Genomic DNA, 14,733 nt, shown 5'->3' on the forward strand with positions numbered 1-14,733 from the left:
ATCGGGCCTATGAGAATAAATTAATAAAATAGCTAGTCCTCACTAATTAGTTTTTTAAAAATTATCCTCATAATTATAAATGATAATTAATAAGATGTCTCTAATTATGTTCTTCGAAGATAGATGATGTATATGCTTCTTCTTTCATCTGTCTTTAGCATTCAATAAAGGTGATACAAGCCAATTACCCGACATACTTGAATTTTACCATTTCAGTTCAAAATTAACAAATCAATTAACTAAAAGGCAGTTTGCAGTAGTTGTTTGCTAATATCAATTAACATTCTTTCTTTGAGCATTATCATAACCGCAATGTTACTTCGAGTATGCGAGTGTGTTCAATAAAGAAAAGTACAGAGGCACCTGCGATACTAAGGATTGTATCATTGTAGACCAAACAGACATGATAGAAAATTAATAGAAAATTTAACATGACTACTAAGAGAACATTTAACATTTAACAAGGTACGTTAACAACCAAGTAAAGATAAACAATAATATATGGTCATAAATACCTTGACGTAATTCCACAAAGTCTGCCTCAACTGTATCGGGACATGATGCCAAGTAACATAAGTTAGCGACGCGCATCACTTAGCAAGCATTTCAATGAAGCTACTTAATTCTAATAATACTTTATTATTTTCTGCAATGGGTCAGTAATCTTCATTCATCTCGATGACAATTCTCTGCTCCAAGCTTCTCGTATGAACTATGTCCTTCCTAGTTTTTCCTCTCATCCTTTGAGGAATTACAACTGCATTTTTTAAAATTTGGTTATAATAACAGGAAGGCAGGACAAAATTTAAAATTTAAAATGAAAAGAAAGAAAATAGGCTAACCTTGCTCATCGCCTTCCTCAAATTCAATATCAAGCATTATATTCCCCTCGACAACATTCTTACTTGCACTTACAACTACTTTTTCCTTTTCAACTATTTCTTGTTGAGCTTTTTCCTTTTCAGCCTATTCCTTTTGGCGTTTCCGCATAGCCCAAAAAGTAGCCATTGAACCTTTGCTGTCATCTGCTTGCGGTAAGTCAACTATAGGAGCTGGAGATGTTACAGGTATAGATCGACATGTGTCCTCCTTCTCGCTTGCGTCCTGAGTTGTAGGCTTGGCTGCTGAATTGGCTCGGGAACGTGTTGTTGGTCCACGTCCCATTAGCATCTTTTTCTTGTTTATCTTCTTTTTACCCTACAAAATATAAGTTATTAGGTACCACTAATCTTGATTAAAAAATTAAAAAGGGTCGCAACTGCCTGCATGACCAAAATCCTAAAAGAAGGGTCAAACTACTAACTTGACAAATCAAATGCTATGTACATTTTGGTTTTTTAAAATATTAGTATTTGAATATTGTGTTCTTCTTACTATCATTTTAGGTTTTTTGTTAAATGATATCACATTTAAATTTTATTTTTAAATAAGATTTTAGATTTTAACAGACCTAACAGAAACTCAAAAAATAAAGAACTATGGCTACGACAAACCTTCGATGGAGTCACTGATGCATCACCTTCACTAACATCTTGTCCTGCATCCTTTCTTGGATCATAATCCTCACTTCCCTCTCGGGATTTCTCATTTCCCTTGCATTTTAATCCCGCTGATAGTGTAGGCAACTTGAGAGCATATAGAACCTAATTATTCATCTTCACTCTTACTGCCCTCACTCTGCATAGAAAAATTAAAAAGCCTGTCACACATATTTATTTGGAGAAGTATTATTTTATATGTCATTGAGAATTTACTATAGGAACATATCTAACCTGAACCTCATTTTCCCCATTATTTCTTGTACATGTGGTTTCCGTAAATCCAATTTCCTTTTGGTAGCTAGGCTTACAAGTCACAGGTCTCTCATTGCATTCTCCCAATTTATTAAGTCGTGGTGACTTCCGAATAGCTTCTAGTGGCCATTTTTGATCTAAAACCAACTTCTTCACTTTTTTGTTATGCTGCTATTGTAGCTGTAGTTGATGACTCGTCGTGAATTGGCGGTTTGGCGGTTTTTTAGCTACAAAAAATGAGGTAGTTACACAAGAGTTTAAAGTAAAAGTGCATATAATGTAAACTACTGTATAATGTACAGTGTAGACAAGGTTATATAGTTACAAAAAAGACACTACACCAAAAACTGAATCAGACAACACCTGTTACACAATGGTGGCCAAAAAAACTGTTGTCCCAAAAAATCAGACAACGGTTAATTGGTAGTTGACCGAAAAGCCTTGTATCATTCTGTTTCACACAATGGTGATTCAACTTATTCGTAATTATTGTCTAAATGGTGCCCCTGTGCTCCAATGAGATAATGGTTGTATTCATCCTCATTGTGTGACATCTATTGGTACAAGTGTTGTTTAGGTCACAATAAACCGGTGTGCTTTATATGGTTTTACACAATGGGTTTTAAGGACTGTTGTGCAACTTAGACAACGGTTTTCTGGTACCAATGTGTTATTTATTTGAGACAATGGTGCAGAAAAACCAATGTTAGAAACAAAGCATAACAGACAATAGTTTATCACCTCTGTTGAGTAAAAGAGTTTCAGACAATGGTGTCTTACTCGTTGTCTGAATCACCTGCATTAGAAAATATGTTACAACAACTTTCATGAAAAACCGTTGTCTAATTTTCAAAGGGTTTTAAAAAAATTGCCTAAAACATAAAACAATCTTTAGACAAAAAGCAAACCAAAAGCTTTAAGAAAATTGTCAAAGAAATGCTTCCAAAAAGTTGTCAAACCAGATGTACAAAAAACTTCTCAACCTAACTGAAAGGTACAAATTACATATAACAATTCTTGGATAAAAATCAAACCAAATTCTTCAAGAACAATGCCAAAGCAAATCTTACAATAAATTGTCCAACCAAATTTGATTAAGTATAAATTATAAGCAAAGGGTATAACATAGGCACTTATAGGCAACATCTGATCAGTTGATATAATTATGAAAGCTAAATCATCTCTTCTTCCTCCCACATGTAACTGCTATTTTCTTCCTCGACTTCATCAACAGTTGGGAACATGGTGACATCTACCTCATTCTCAAGTTCAATTTCTACGGATCCCTCATTTTCATCGTCACTTTGATCATCGAACTTGTCTGGTAATTTTAATACAATTGACCAGAATTTTTCAAGAGGGTCGTCAATGTAACAAACTTGCTTGACATGTTTACCTAACACAAAAGGGTCGTTCAGAAAACCTAACTTGTGTAAATTAACAACTGTATATCCTAAATCATCTATCTTAACCCCTTTGTTCATATCTACCCAATTGCACCGAAAGATATGGACTCAAAAATGGTTATAGTCCAACTCCCAAATACTTGTGATTACTCCATAAAATGTATGTGAAATATGCTCAATGTTCTTATCCTTACCCTGCACGAACATTATATCAGCATGAAGACAAACACCACTGCATTGAACTTTTCGCGTCTCATCACGATCTTTTATGTTGTACGTAACACCATTGATTTTGTAGCCACTGAATGTAGGGACATACTTGTTAGGCCCTTCTGCAAGCCACATTACCTCCTTAGATACCATACTTTTTACATCAAGCAATTCTGACGAAATCTGTTCAAAAAATAAAAATACTAAAGCAATTAGACATTTACTTGATTTCTTTATATTAGAAAAAAATAATTGTCTAGCTATTACCTTCTTTTGAAACCAATTAGGGAATGTTTCATTTTGCTTGTTCTTTAGCCATTCTTCATCATTTTCATGTAATGGATATCTTGCCACCAAGAAGGCCATATGTTCACTATGAGTAAATCAATGTCAGCTTTTGTTGAAAAAAATTATAAAATCATGGAACAAAAAACATATGTATTTATTACTGAAAAATAAGAAATCTAAATCAAAAAAATTACTTGAAATATGGGGTCAATTTATTACTGTTTTGAAGAAGACACAAATGTGCTTGGTGCAAATCCTTGATGCTCGGCTTTATCATTGTTGCACCAGATAAGTGTCTGTATTTCTCCTTGTTCTTATCCCTACCTGGTAACCCAACTGTTGGTTCTTCAAAATTAACTAACCACTGAACCGCCTCTTCTGCAATATAGGCCTCAGCGATGCAGCCTTCCGGATGAGCCCTGTTTCGAACATATCCCTTGAACGGCTTCATATATCTCTCAAAAGGATACATCCAACGTAGGAAGATAGGACCACAAAGCTCAACTTCTCTTACAAGATGAACTGAGAGATAGATCATTACATCAAACAAGGAAGGGGGGAAGTGCTTTTCTAGCTGACATAAGGTCTCCACCAATTGAGACTGCATTTTTTCTATTTTATCGACCTCAATGACTTTACTACAAATTGCCTTGAAAAAAAGGCAAAACCTGATAATAGTGCACCTGGCCTGTTTTTGAAGTATTGACCGAAGTGCGATGAGGAGCAAGTGATGCAACATTGTATGACAGTCGTGGGATTTCATTCCAACAAGTCGCAGAGTGTCCATTGATACTATACCCTTAAGGTTCAAACAAAAACCACCAGGTAACTTCATGCCAATCAAGTACGAGCAAACAATCTTTTTTTCTTTATGTAATAAGTTCCAAGATGCCATCGGTAACTTCTCTTTTTTTCCAGGATTTTTTGGTCTCAACTCCATTCTTATTCCCATTTCAGCCATATCAATACGAACATATTCTCTATCTTTTGTCTTCCTGGGAATATTTAGGAATGTACCGGTTAAAGCCTCGCATATATTTTTTTCTATATGCATCACATCGAGGGTATGACGAACTGGCAAAAACTTCCAGTACTCAAGCTGAAAAAATATAGACATCTTTTTCCAAATTGGTCGAGGTTCCCCTTTTTTCCATCGAGGTTGGTTTTGTGTCTTACCATAAATATGGTCCGCTAGTGGTAGTACCCTTTCTAACACCTCCTCTCCAGTTAAAGGAATAGGAGCTGACAACTTCTCCACGGTGTTATCAAAGGCTGATTTTTGCCTTCGATATGGATGATTTCTGGGTAGCCATCTACGATGTCTCATAACGTCCGTCTTTTTGTAAGTAGCCAACCTGGTAGATTTTGTTTTATCAACACACACGACACAAACATTATATCCTTTAATGATGTTACCCGACAAGTTTCCCAAGGCCGGATAATCACTAATTGTCCATAACAAAATTCCTCTTAGTATGAAAGACTCTTTCTTATATGTATCATAAACTTGTTTCCCATGCCACAATTTCTGCAAATCTTCTATAAGTGGTTGAAGGTATACATCAATATCATTTCAGGGCTAATTTGGTCCGGATATCAATAGACTTAGCATAATGTACTTTCTCTTCATACAGAGCCAAAGTGGGAGGTTGTAAATTAAAAGCAACACAAGCCATGTTGAGTGATCACTTCCTGGTCCATGGAAAGGATTAAATCCATCAGAGGATAAAGCTAACCGAAGGTTCCTAGCCTCTGCAGCAAACTCAGGCCACCTTTGATCGACATCCTTCCATGTCTTTGAGTCAGCCGGATGTCTAATTTTACCATCATTTTGTCGCTCGGTTTTATGCCAAGTCATGTCCTTTGCAATCTGAGTTGTATTGAACAATTTCTCAACCTTGGTATTAATGGAAAGTACCATAGAACCTTAGCAGGGATCCCTTCTACTTCTTCTCCTTTCTTGTTTAACTTCCATCTAGATGCCCCACATATTCGGAAAATCATCTCATCTTCGTCCCTCTCACTGTGGTATAAGAGACAATCATTCGGACACGCATGTATTTTTTCATAATCCATGCCTAAAGTACATAAAGTTTTCTTGGCTTCACCAAAAGATGAAGGCATACCGTTGCCTTTCGGAAGCATTGATGCAAGCAAAAGAAGGACATCGGAAAAGCATTTATCCGAAATACCATGTTTTGCTTTTAAATTATACAACTTGACTAAATCTCTCATTTTTGTAAAACTCTCGCATCCAGGATAAAGTGGTTCATTTTCACCCTGAACATGATTCATAAAATCAGAAGAATCTAATGAAATATCCTCATCATCGACAATATTCTGCCCCATTCTCATGTTTGTAGGATCAACAGATGATTCTGAAGTGTCATGTTCAGAAACTACATGACTCTGTACATAATTTGACTCTCCATGACATATCCAACACATATAGGTTTGATTAATACCATATTGATAAAGATGATCCTTAACAGTCCGAGCATTCCAAGATTTACTATGAGCGCATCTTAAGCATGGACAACTAATTTTATTTTCTTTAAACCCATTCGAAAATGCAAAATTTAACAATTCATCCACTCCAAGTTTAAATTCTTGTGTTCTTCTATCTGCTTTCAACCAAGATCTATCCATTTTTACTCAACCAAGTTTAAACCCATTCTTTTGCTCAAATTCCACAAATATATATTCCATAAAACTCGATATGAACCCTAATTAAAATTCCCCAAATAGATATGAACCCTAATTTCATGTTCTCCAAATTGATATAAACACCAAATCCCCAAATTGATATGAGTTCAGTAGAAACTTACCTGAGTTCAGCAAAGTGAAGTTCCCCTGGATTACTTCAGACATCAAAGAACTGAGACAAATATATGGTTAAGAAATGGTGTATGAAGGAGACAAAAAAAGAGGCGTAATAAAACATAGATACTTCAGACAGACAATGATCACGTATAATAATGCTAGTCAAAGTACTTTATTTCTAGTCAAAAAACTAAAAATGAACATCCTAGTACAACGGTTTTGATTAATAAAGGGTGTATGCATTTCAGCACACAATAAAATTCTTAAAAACCGTTGTCTTAAACTTTGTATTCGCTTAAATTATTTGCTTTATCAAAATTATTTACACTTTCCCCCTCTTTCACCAGTGTTCCCAGTTATATTTGTTTTGAAAAAAGTTGAAATTTTCTTAAAGTAAAAGAATTTGGTTTCTTGGTTTATTTAAAATTCAGGACAATGGTTTCAACAATATTGCATTGTAAGAAAACGTAAACACAATGGTTTGTAGAATAGTTTATTTAAAATCTTGGACAACGGTTTCAATAATTTACCATTGTAGTAACACCTACAAATAAGTGCTTTTTCAATAAACCATTGTCGTATTATATCAACTTTTTGATAAACACAAGGACTATAAATGATTTTGTAGGCTTAGAAGACATGTAACAAGAGGAACAATTGACATGTTAAAACTTACATTATTAAATATATATTTAAATATCACTAATTGTTTATGAAATAAATTACAAGTGTCTTCTTTTATTTTGTTACATTGTAATCATATACTATATGTGCATTCAATGGTTACTTTCGAACTATATAGTCGATAACTCCATATAAAAGATTTGGGATTTGTTAAGTTTTTAAATAGACACTATATCCGTTACAAAAGAGAAACGAGTCATTTTAATGTCGATAAATTCGAATATTTCGCCTTCAACCTTAATTCTTGTTTGATCTAGGGTTATAGGGTTTAAGGTTTGGTGGCATAATTTTTTCTTACATAAGACAACGGTTTTTGCAATTTCCCATTGTAAGAACATGTAAAAACAAGCCTTTTATACATAAATCAGTGTCTCATTACATCCATAATTGTTAGATTATTGTGTCATCCTTATCATGTCGTGTACTCAAAATCCAAACACAAATACTAAATTTTTGTGTTGTGTTAAAAATTGTCGGGTGTAGCTTATATAAACAGCTTTTTAGATACACTTAATTTATACATGACCTCATTTACTTACTAATTTATTGCCTTTTTCTAATTTTTGGAAAATTACTAGGGAATATTTCATAACATACCAGGAATCTTGAGTATCATGCCCAAAGGTAATTTTCCAAAAATTAGAAAAAGGTAATGTATTAGTAAGTAAACGAGGTCATGTATAAATTAAGTGTATCTAAAAAGCTATTTATATAAGCTACACCCGACATTTTTTAACACAACACGAAAATTTAGTATTTGTGTTTGGATTTTGAGTACACGACATGATAAGGGCGACATAATAAGGAACACGACATGAGATACACAACTGAGAAAATTCAAAATTCAAAATTATGAATTAATTAATAACGAAATTATTTATAAAAAAATTCAAAATGTTATTTCAAAATTTTCCGAATCGTAGATTAAGGATAGATTTAATAGTAACCGTTGTTTAAAAAATATTTAATATTCTCTTCATTTCAATTAATTTCTAAAAATTATGAATAATTCATTCATCAATCAATTAAAATACACCGTTGGATTGGTAAAACACTAATAATCCAAGCCGTTGGTTTATTCCCTAAAATTATTTCACTTCCCCCTCTTTTCATTTTCATTCCCCCCCTTTGTTCCCCCCTTTGTGATTTCTCTTTTCTTACCCGATAACACTTTATTCCCCTCTTTTATTTCTCTTCCATTTTCTTTTCTCAATTTCTAATTGAAGCAAATCTAAGAAAGGTACTTGCATGTTTTAATCTGTTCAGTTCTTGCTTGTTGTTGGATGTTACTTGATTAAGCTTGTTCTCTTCAGTTCTTGTTTGCTCTTGCTTGTTCTTGATTGGTTATGTTCAGTTCTTGCTTGTTCTTGATTTGTAATGTTTTTACTTGTTTGTTTTGATTCTTATGCTCTTCTGCTATGATTCTTTTATATTTTGGTGTAATTCTTGTGAAACCCTCGTATGTTATGTAGTTCTTGTTGGATTTTTATAAAACTCTCATATGACTTATTTCTTTAGTATTTTTTTAATTGTTGTTACTTGCTACTGATTTAAATGGTTCACTTTGATGATGTCTTGGTTAGTTATTGGATTTTGTTTCTCATAAAACCCACATTATTAGCGATTTTTTGGTGGTTAGATTTTGTTTCTCATGAAACCCATATTATTGGGGATTTTTTGGTGGTTGGATTTTATTTCTCATAAAACCCATATAATTTCTTAGCTTGGCAAATACTTCCTTATAATGGTTTGTGGTACACAGATTATGGCTCCTCCAAAAGAAGAAGACACAAGCTTCTCATAAAAAAACAAAGTCTTCTCCAAACAGAACAGCGATGAGAGTTGTGAAGGCTATAAGAAAAACACAATCATTGAAAAGAGTTAACCCCTCTTGTTCTTCTCCCATATCTGTCAAGAAGAATCCGATATCTGAAAATTTAAAGAAGAAGTTGTCAAAGAAGAAAAAGCAAGTGGATTCTAAGAAAAATCCAGAAATATCGGAAGGACTAAACTATTGAAACGTGGTTGTGTCACGATGCACAGAATTCTGAGATGAAAGATAATGAATCAGAAGCTTACTATGACCTTCAATGTAAAAGGGGAGCCGTATGGTGATGAAGCTGGAGAGATGTAGTCGTACATTGGAGTTTTGGCAAGGACCAAAGTCCCCATTTGGCATGATAGTTGGAAGCAAGTTCCTGAGCAGACAAAGAATAAAATTTGGGACTGTGTACAGGTATAGTAAATTGTCTACACACACATGCCTATATTTCTCTTTGATATTGGTTTTTTTCTTTTCTTTCTATAGATTTTGTTCATTCGTTAACTTGCATATATGAATTTTTTTGTTTCTTATGTACGTAGATGGCCTTTATTGTACCTCCGACAGCAAGGAAACTGGTATGGGAATCCGCTTGTCAAAAGTGGAGAGAGTTCAAATCCCGGCTCACTACAGAGTACATCCTTCCACACCAGAATCAACCAGAAAAGCTCACTTTTCCTCCGACTGACTACACGTTCATAGAAAAGTCACACTGGGAGATGTTTGTTGCTGATCGTCTCAGAGATGATTTTAAGTTAAACTTTTTATTATTTTTATTTATTTATCAATTTCAATAATTGGATAGGTATTTAGCGTGATGTTTTAACCTTGTTGGTGATTTTTTCTACAGAAAATTCATGAAGAACAGGTGAAAAGAAGCCGGATGAATGAGTATCATCATCTAATGTCTCAAAAAGGTTATGCCAACCTAGAAATGGAATGGGTTAGTGATGACAACCAAAATCTACTTAGTCTTTTTATATACTTTGTGTGGTCAATATGAATTTGTATCTTTGAATCATTAATAAAACATGTCATACATGCAGTTGAAAAAACATCCAGAAGAACCGATAGATCGATCGGATGCCTGGGTCCTTGCAAGGAAAGACAAAGATGGCAATTTTAAAAATGAGAATGTTAAAGAAAAAGCTGAGAACATAGTAAGTTATTCATTTATATTTCAACTGAGAATATTCATCATAGTTCCAATTTGATTTATAACTTCTTCTATACTGTGGTCTTTTTAGGAGTTGCTCAAGAAGAAGGTTAAAGAAGGGGAATTGGTAGAAGAAGGTAGAAATGATGTGTTAACCATGGCGCTCAGTAAGCCTGAGCATGGAGGCAGAGTACGTGGGCAGGGGAGGCACGTGAAACAGTCTATCTATATTGATCTGCCGAGACAGAAAAAATCAAGGACTATTGATGAGAGGATACGTGAGGGGGTTAAAAACTTTATGGCTGAGGAGACTCCGAAAATTATAAAACAGAGAGATGCATTCTGGACTGCTGAAATTGATTCCCAACAAGGAAGCTGCTCAGATTTAAAGGGCGTGCCTCAGTTCGTAACGAGAATGATAGGAATGATATTGTGAGGAAAAAGCTGAACATGGAATCTGGGGATGAAGGTTCAGATCATGGTGATGAGGAGAATGTAGAATTTTTTTCTAAGGACAATGTTGGATATGAAAATATTGAAGAGGAGAATGAGCATAATGTTTTTTTCAAAGGTGAGGAGGCCTTTATGGTTGACGCTGATAATGAGTTTGTTGAAATTAAGAATCATCCTAAAGGGTTGAAGTTGGATGGTTATCCGGTGTTTGTCAACTGGCAATAGGATCAGTAAGCAACATCGTAGCATATGGCCGGGTTGATGAAATCTCTCTTGCTGAAGGATGTGAGCCGACTCTTCACAGAATGTGTCTTTCGAAGGAAAATGCAAGAGTGTCCATTTCTTATGCAATTCAAGAGGATGCTAAGATCCCATTCCCCGTAGGAGATGAAATTGTAACAGTGAAACAAACAATAGTTTCTTTTATTGCATGGCCAAGCATCTCGTGGTGGGGAACACAAGCAATACCCAAGTTTTGTCTACTCCAAAGGTAAGATTGATGATAGTGTGTGTGTAATGATATATTTTGTTATGTTTTTACTGTGTTGACGTGCATGTTTTTATTTACCGAATGTCAAAAGTGTGGTGGCGAAGAAAGTTGGTTCCAAGAAAACAAAGAAGCATGTAGTGATAGGAAACTGATGATGTGGAGGATGAGCTTCATGTAGAGATGGGTGTAAATTATCCATCATCTTTAAAACGGTTGTGGATGTGGGCAATTGATGCTTTAAGCTATGGCAGAACCGTAAGTTTTCAGTTAAATGAACAAGCATTTGCTGTCACAAAGAAGTAGGCGATCTTTCTGCAAGATATACATTCCCTATGTGGTAGAGGTGAAATATCCGGATCGATCATTACCATATTCATTCAGTAAGTTTCCACGTACATTAGCTTTTTCAATTTGTTGTTAATTATCTTGAATTAAAAATGAGTGCATTCTTATTTAATGTTCTCTAAATAAAATGAAATTAGATTCCAACTATTGTTTAATTTGTTTACAGCTTCTTGTATGAGTTTTTGAGAAAGAATAAAATGACGAATATGATTGCATTTGTGGATCCGGGTATGGTTGGAGCCATTGGTTGTGGCAATGCAGGGGAGAGGTCACGTGCGCTTGCCAACCGCTTTATGAATGCTAAGGAAGGACAATGCTTTCTTATTCCTTTAATGACGTGTAAGCATTTCTCACTTTATAAGTACACTTCATATTTTATGATCTCATTAAGATGTTTAAGTACTTGTAATTTAATTTTCATTTTTTTTATATTTCTAGTGAATTTTAGAAATTTGTAGAATATATTTGTATGGCTGGAACTTTAAATTTGGTAACTTGTAAATTAATTTGGTAACTTGTAAATTGTTAAATATATAATAATTTCTTCAAGTTACCTTTGGTTATTTTTGAGGTAACATCTAACTGCATAATTGAATTCTCAATGACACATCTTCTCGTGCTTTGGTAGAGATCACTGGTCATTGACCGTTGTGTTCCAACGACGGAGGTAGTATACCACATGGATCCTCTTAAGCGTCGTATTGAAGCGATGAATGGATAGAAGTGTTGACAAGTGAGTCAATATTTTAATTGCTTTAGGTAATTTACGCAAAATGTTTTTGTTGACTTGTACTACTTTCGAACAGTTCGAATAAAGATGTACAAAGAGAGGCTGAATAAGGTTGCCAGGAAGAAAATTTGTTGGGAGAATATGGCGGTAATAATATTTTTTTTATAATTTATCATATATGCAAGTAAAATATGTGATTAATTTTATTTTCTATTTTTTTCAGGGAGTTCCTTTGCAGACAGGGGTTCGGGACTGTGGCCTTTTTGTCATGGATATATGAAAGAATTTGTTATGACAAAGAGCTTCAATTTGTAACTAAGGTATGATTTTTATTGTTTTTAATTTTAAATTACAACTTTATGTTAGCTGGTACTTTATGTTCACTATCCACACAGTGGCTTACAAAACTGTCAAAACTTTATTTTTTTTTCAGTGGATTCGTAGAGGCAATCTGGCTTACAATGAGGATGACTTAAACCCTGGAATCAAGATTGGACTTCGCCCAAATTCCTTCATGAAGTTTTATTCATGTTAAGTTAGTCTCGCAAAAAAAAAAAAAGAAGAGTTTATATGTAAATTTGTGATGGTAAGATAACTAGTTTAAGTTATTACTTGTTGGTATGGTATTTAAGTGGAGTTTTCCTGAACTTTTAATGGGTTGTTGAAGTTTGGTGGATGTATGTACTTATGGTTGAAGTGGATCTTTGGTGTAGTTGGTGATTATGAAGTTTATCGAATGTTATGGTATTTATCGCATGGTACATTTGGTTTTTGAATGGTTTGGTATTTGATTTTGCAATTTGTATTTGTAAAGGCTTTATTTATAAATAGAATAGGTATAGAACCATTGCTATGTTTGATAGACAATTGTTTAGTAAAATAAAAATACCTATTGTGCTAAGTTATACTAGACAACAGTTGGTACATAAGTAAACCATTGTCCTAAGCTATATCAGACAATATTTGGCACAAACGTAAACCATTGTGCTAAAGATATTCGACAATGATGTTTTAAAAGGCATACACTTGTATGAACCAAACTTATACAACTGAATATAGAACTTAAACATTGTGCCTTAATGATTTGCACAATAGATCAAATTATTAACACCATTGTATGTACAAATCCTAACAACACTCTGGGATCACTACATACCATTGTTAGATTAGCTTCTAACAATATCTTGGTCATTACAAAAACTGTTGTGAGCATTGCTAAAACACAATACCCAAAAACAAAAAACTGTTGTCTAAAGTATGTCATACATTTTTTTCTTAATAAAAACCATTGTGTAACTAGATGAAATAAATACATAAACCGTTGTAGGAGTCAATTCACATAACACTATTTTTAACTATTGTGCTCTAATTGTTACAACGGCTAGAAAACTGTTGTTTGTAGAATATTAGAAAGGGTCATATGCGTTGTGTGAATAAAATGAGATAAAGGCTTTATATTCAGTTGTGTGTTATATTTTACAATGGTTTGTAACCATTGTATAGTTCCAAACACCGCCCCAGATAGACAACGAAAATTCATCTTTTAGACAACGGTGTAAAACCATTGTCTGATTCAATATTTCTTGTAGTGAGAAGAAAAATGTCATGTACCTGCAAATAGATTCGGTCGTGGCCTCATGACCACATGGGGCTGCATTTTTGGCATTGGCTTTACAGTCATGTCAATGACATTATCGTTGTAAAAATCAATATGATTTACACTATGTGTTTGGTCAACCAATCGATTAAGCTCAACATCATTAGTCAGTAACTTCCAATCACCCTGGACCAGCATAAATTCCCCGATTTCTGAATTCTCAAGGTCATCTTTTATATGCTCCATCAGGACTGTATATGAGAATTTTTCAGGGTCGATAGCCCATACAATAATCTCTGTCCCATGAGCATAGTGTGTACCCTGAAATTCACCCTGATGGTGGAATCTGAGATGAACTATTTTTTCTATCCTGTAAAAAAAAAGAAAACAGATACATTAAAGTACGAAAAGAGCTCAAATAACAATTTAAAAGGTAATAACTGGAAAATAAGCAAATAAATAAAATATCAAGTAAACTGAGTGCACAAAGTTCAAATTTGATTAAATAAAATGGCAAGTCATAAATCACAAAGGATAAAAAGCACTTAAATTTATAGAAATAAACTTCCTGGACTTAACTTAATTAATTTGACTTCATCAATATGCAATCGGCCCTTTGATTAAATTAAAAAGTAAAATTTAATAAAAATCACAAAGTCAACTTTTTGTATAAACATTTTGCATTAGAAAATTAGGCAGGGGCTTGGACTACGTCCGTCTTTATAAAATCAATTTCTACTATCTCTTCAATTGCTCCATAGTAATTGACTTCTCCAACAATTAGGTTCTGATATTTTGAGCTTGCAAAACTGGTTGTCAAAGCCGATAAAAATACACCACTATTTTATGTTGTGCATCTAGCATCCCTGTTCTTTGTATGGTATTTGTAACCATTGATTACATATCCACCATATCTCTTAGCTGATAGATTAGGGC

At 34.0% G+C, this 14,733-nt stretch overlaps 1 protein-coding gene across 1 annotated transcript; it reads right to left on the reverse strand.

The window, feature by feature from the left end:
• Positions 1–966: 966 nt before the first annotated feature.
• Positions 967–6,346, reverse strand: LOC141673394 (uncharacterized). Its single transcript, XM_074480138.1, has 8 exons — positions 5,616–6,346; positions 3,892–5,052; positions 3,677–3,782; positions 3,394–3,592; positions 3,050–3,279; positions 2,535–2,589; positions 1,494–1,609; positions 967–1,197 (listed from the first exon to the last, which is right to left on the reverse strand). The coding sequence occupies exons 1-8, from the start codon at positions 6,344–6,346 to the stop codon at positions 967–969; spliced, it is 2,829 nt and encodes a 942-aa protein (XP_074336239.1).
• Between the last annotated feature and the right edge of the window lie 8,387 nt (positions 6,347–14,733).

This window comes from Apium graveolens, chromosome 7, assembly GCF_009905375.1.
Source record: "Apium graveolens cultivar Ventura chromosome 7, ASM990537v1, whole genome shotgun sequence".
In the NCBI taxonomy this organism is placed as follows: domain Eukaryota; kingdom Viridiplantae; phylum Streptophyta; class Magnoliopsida; order Apiales; family Apiaceae; genus Apium; species Apium graveolens.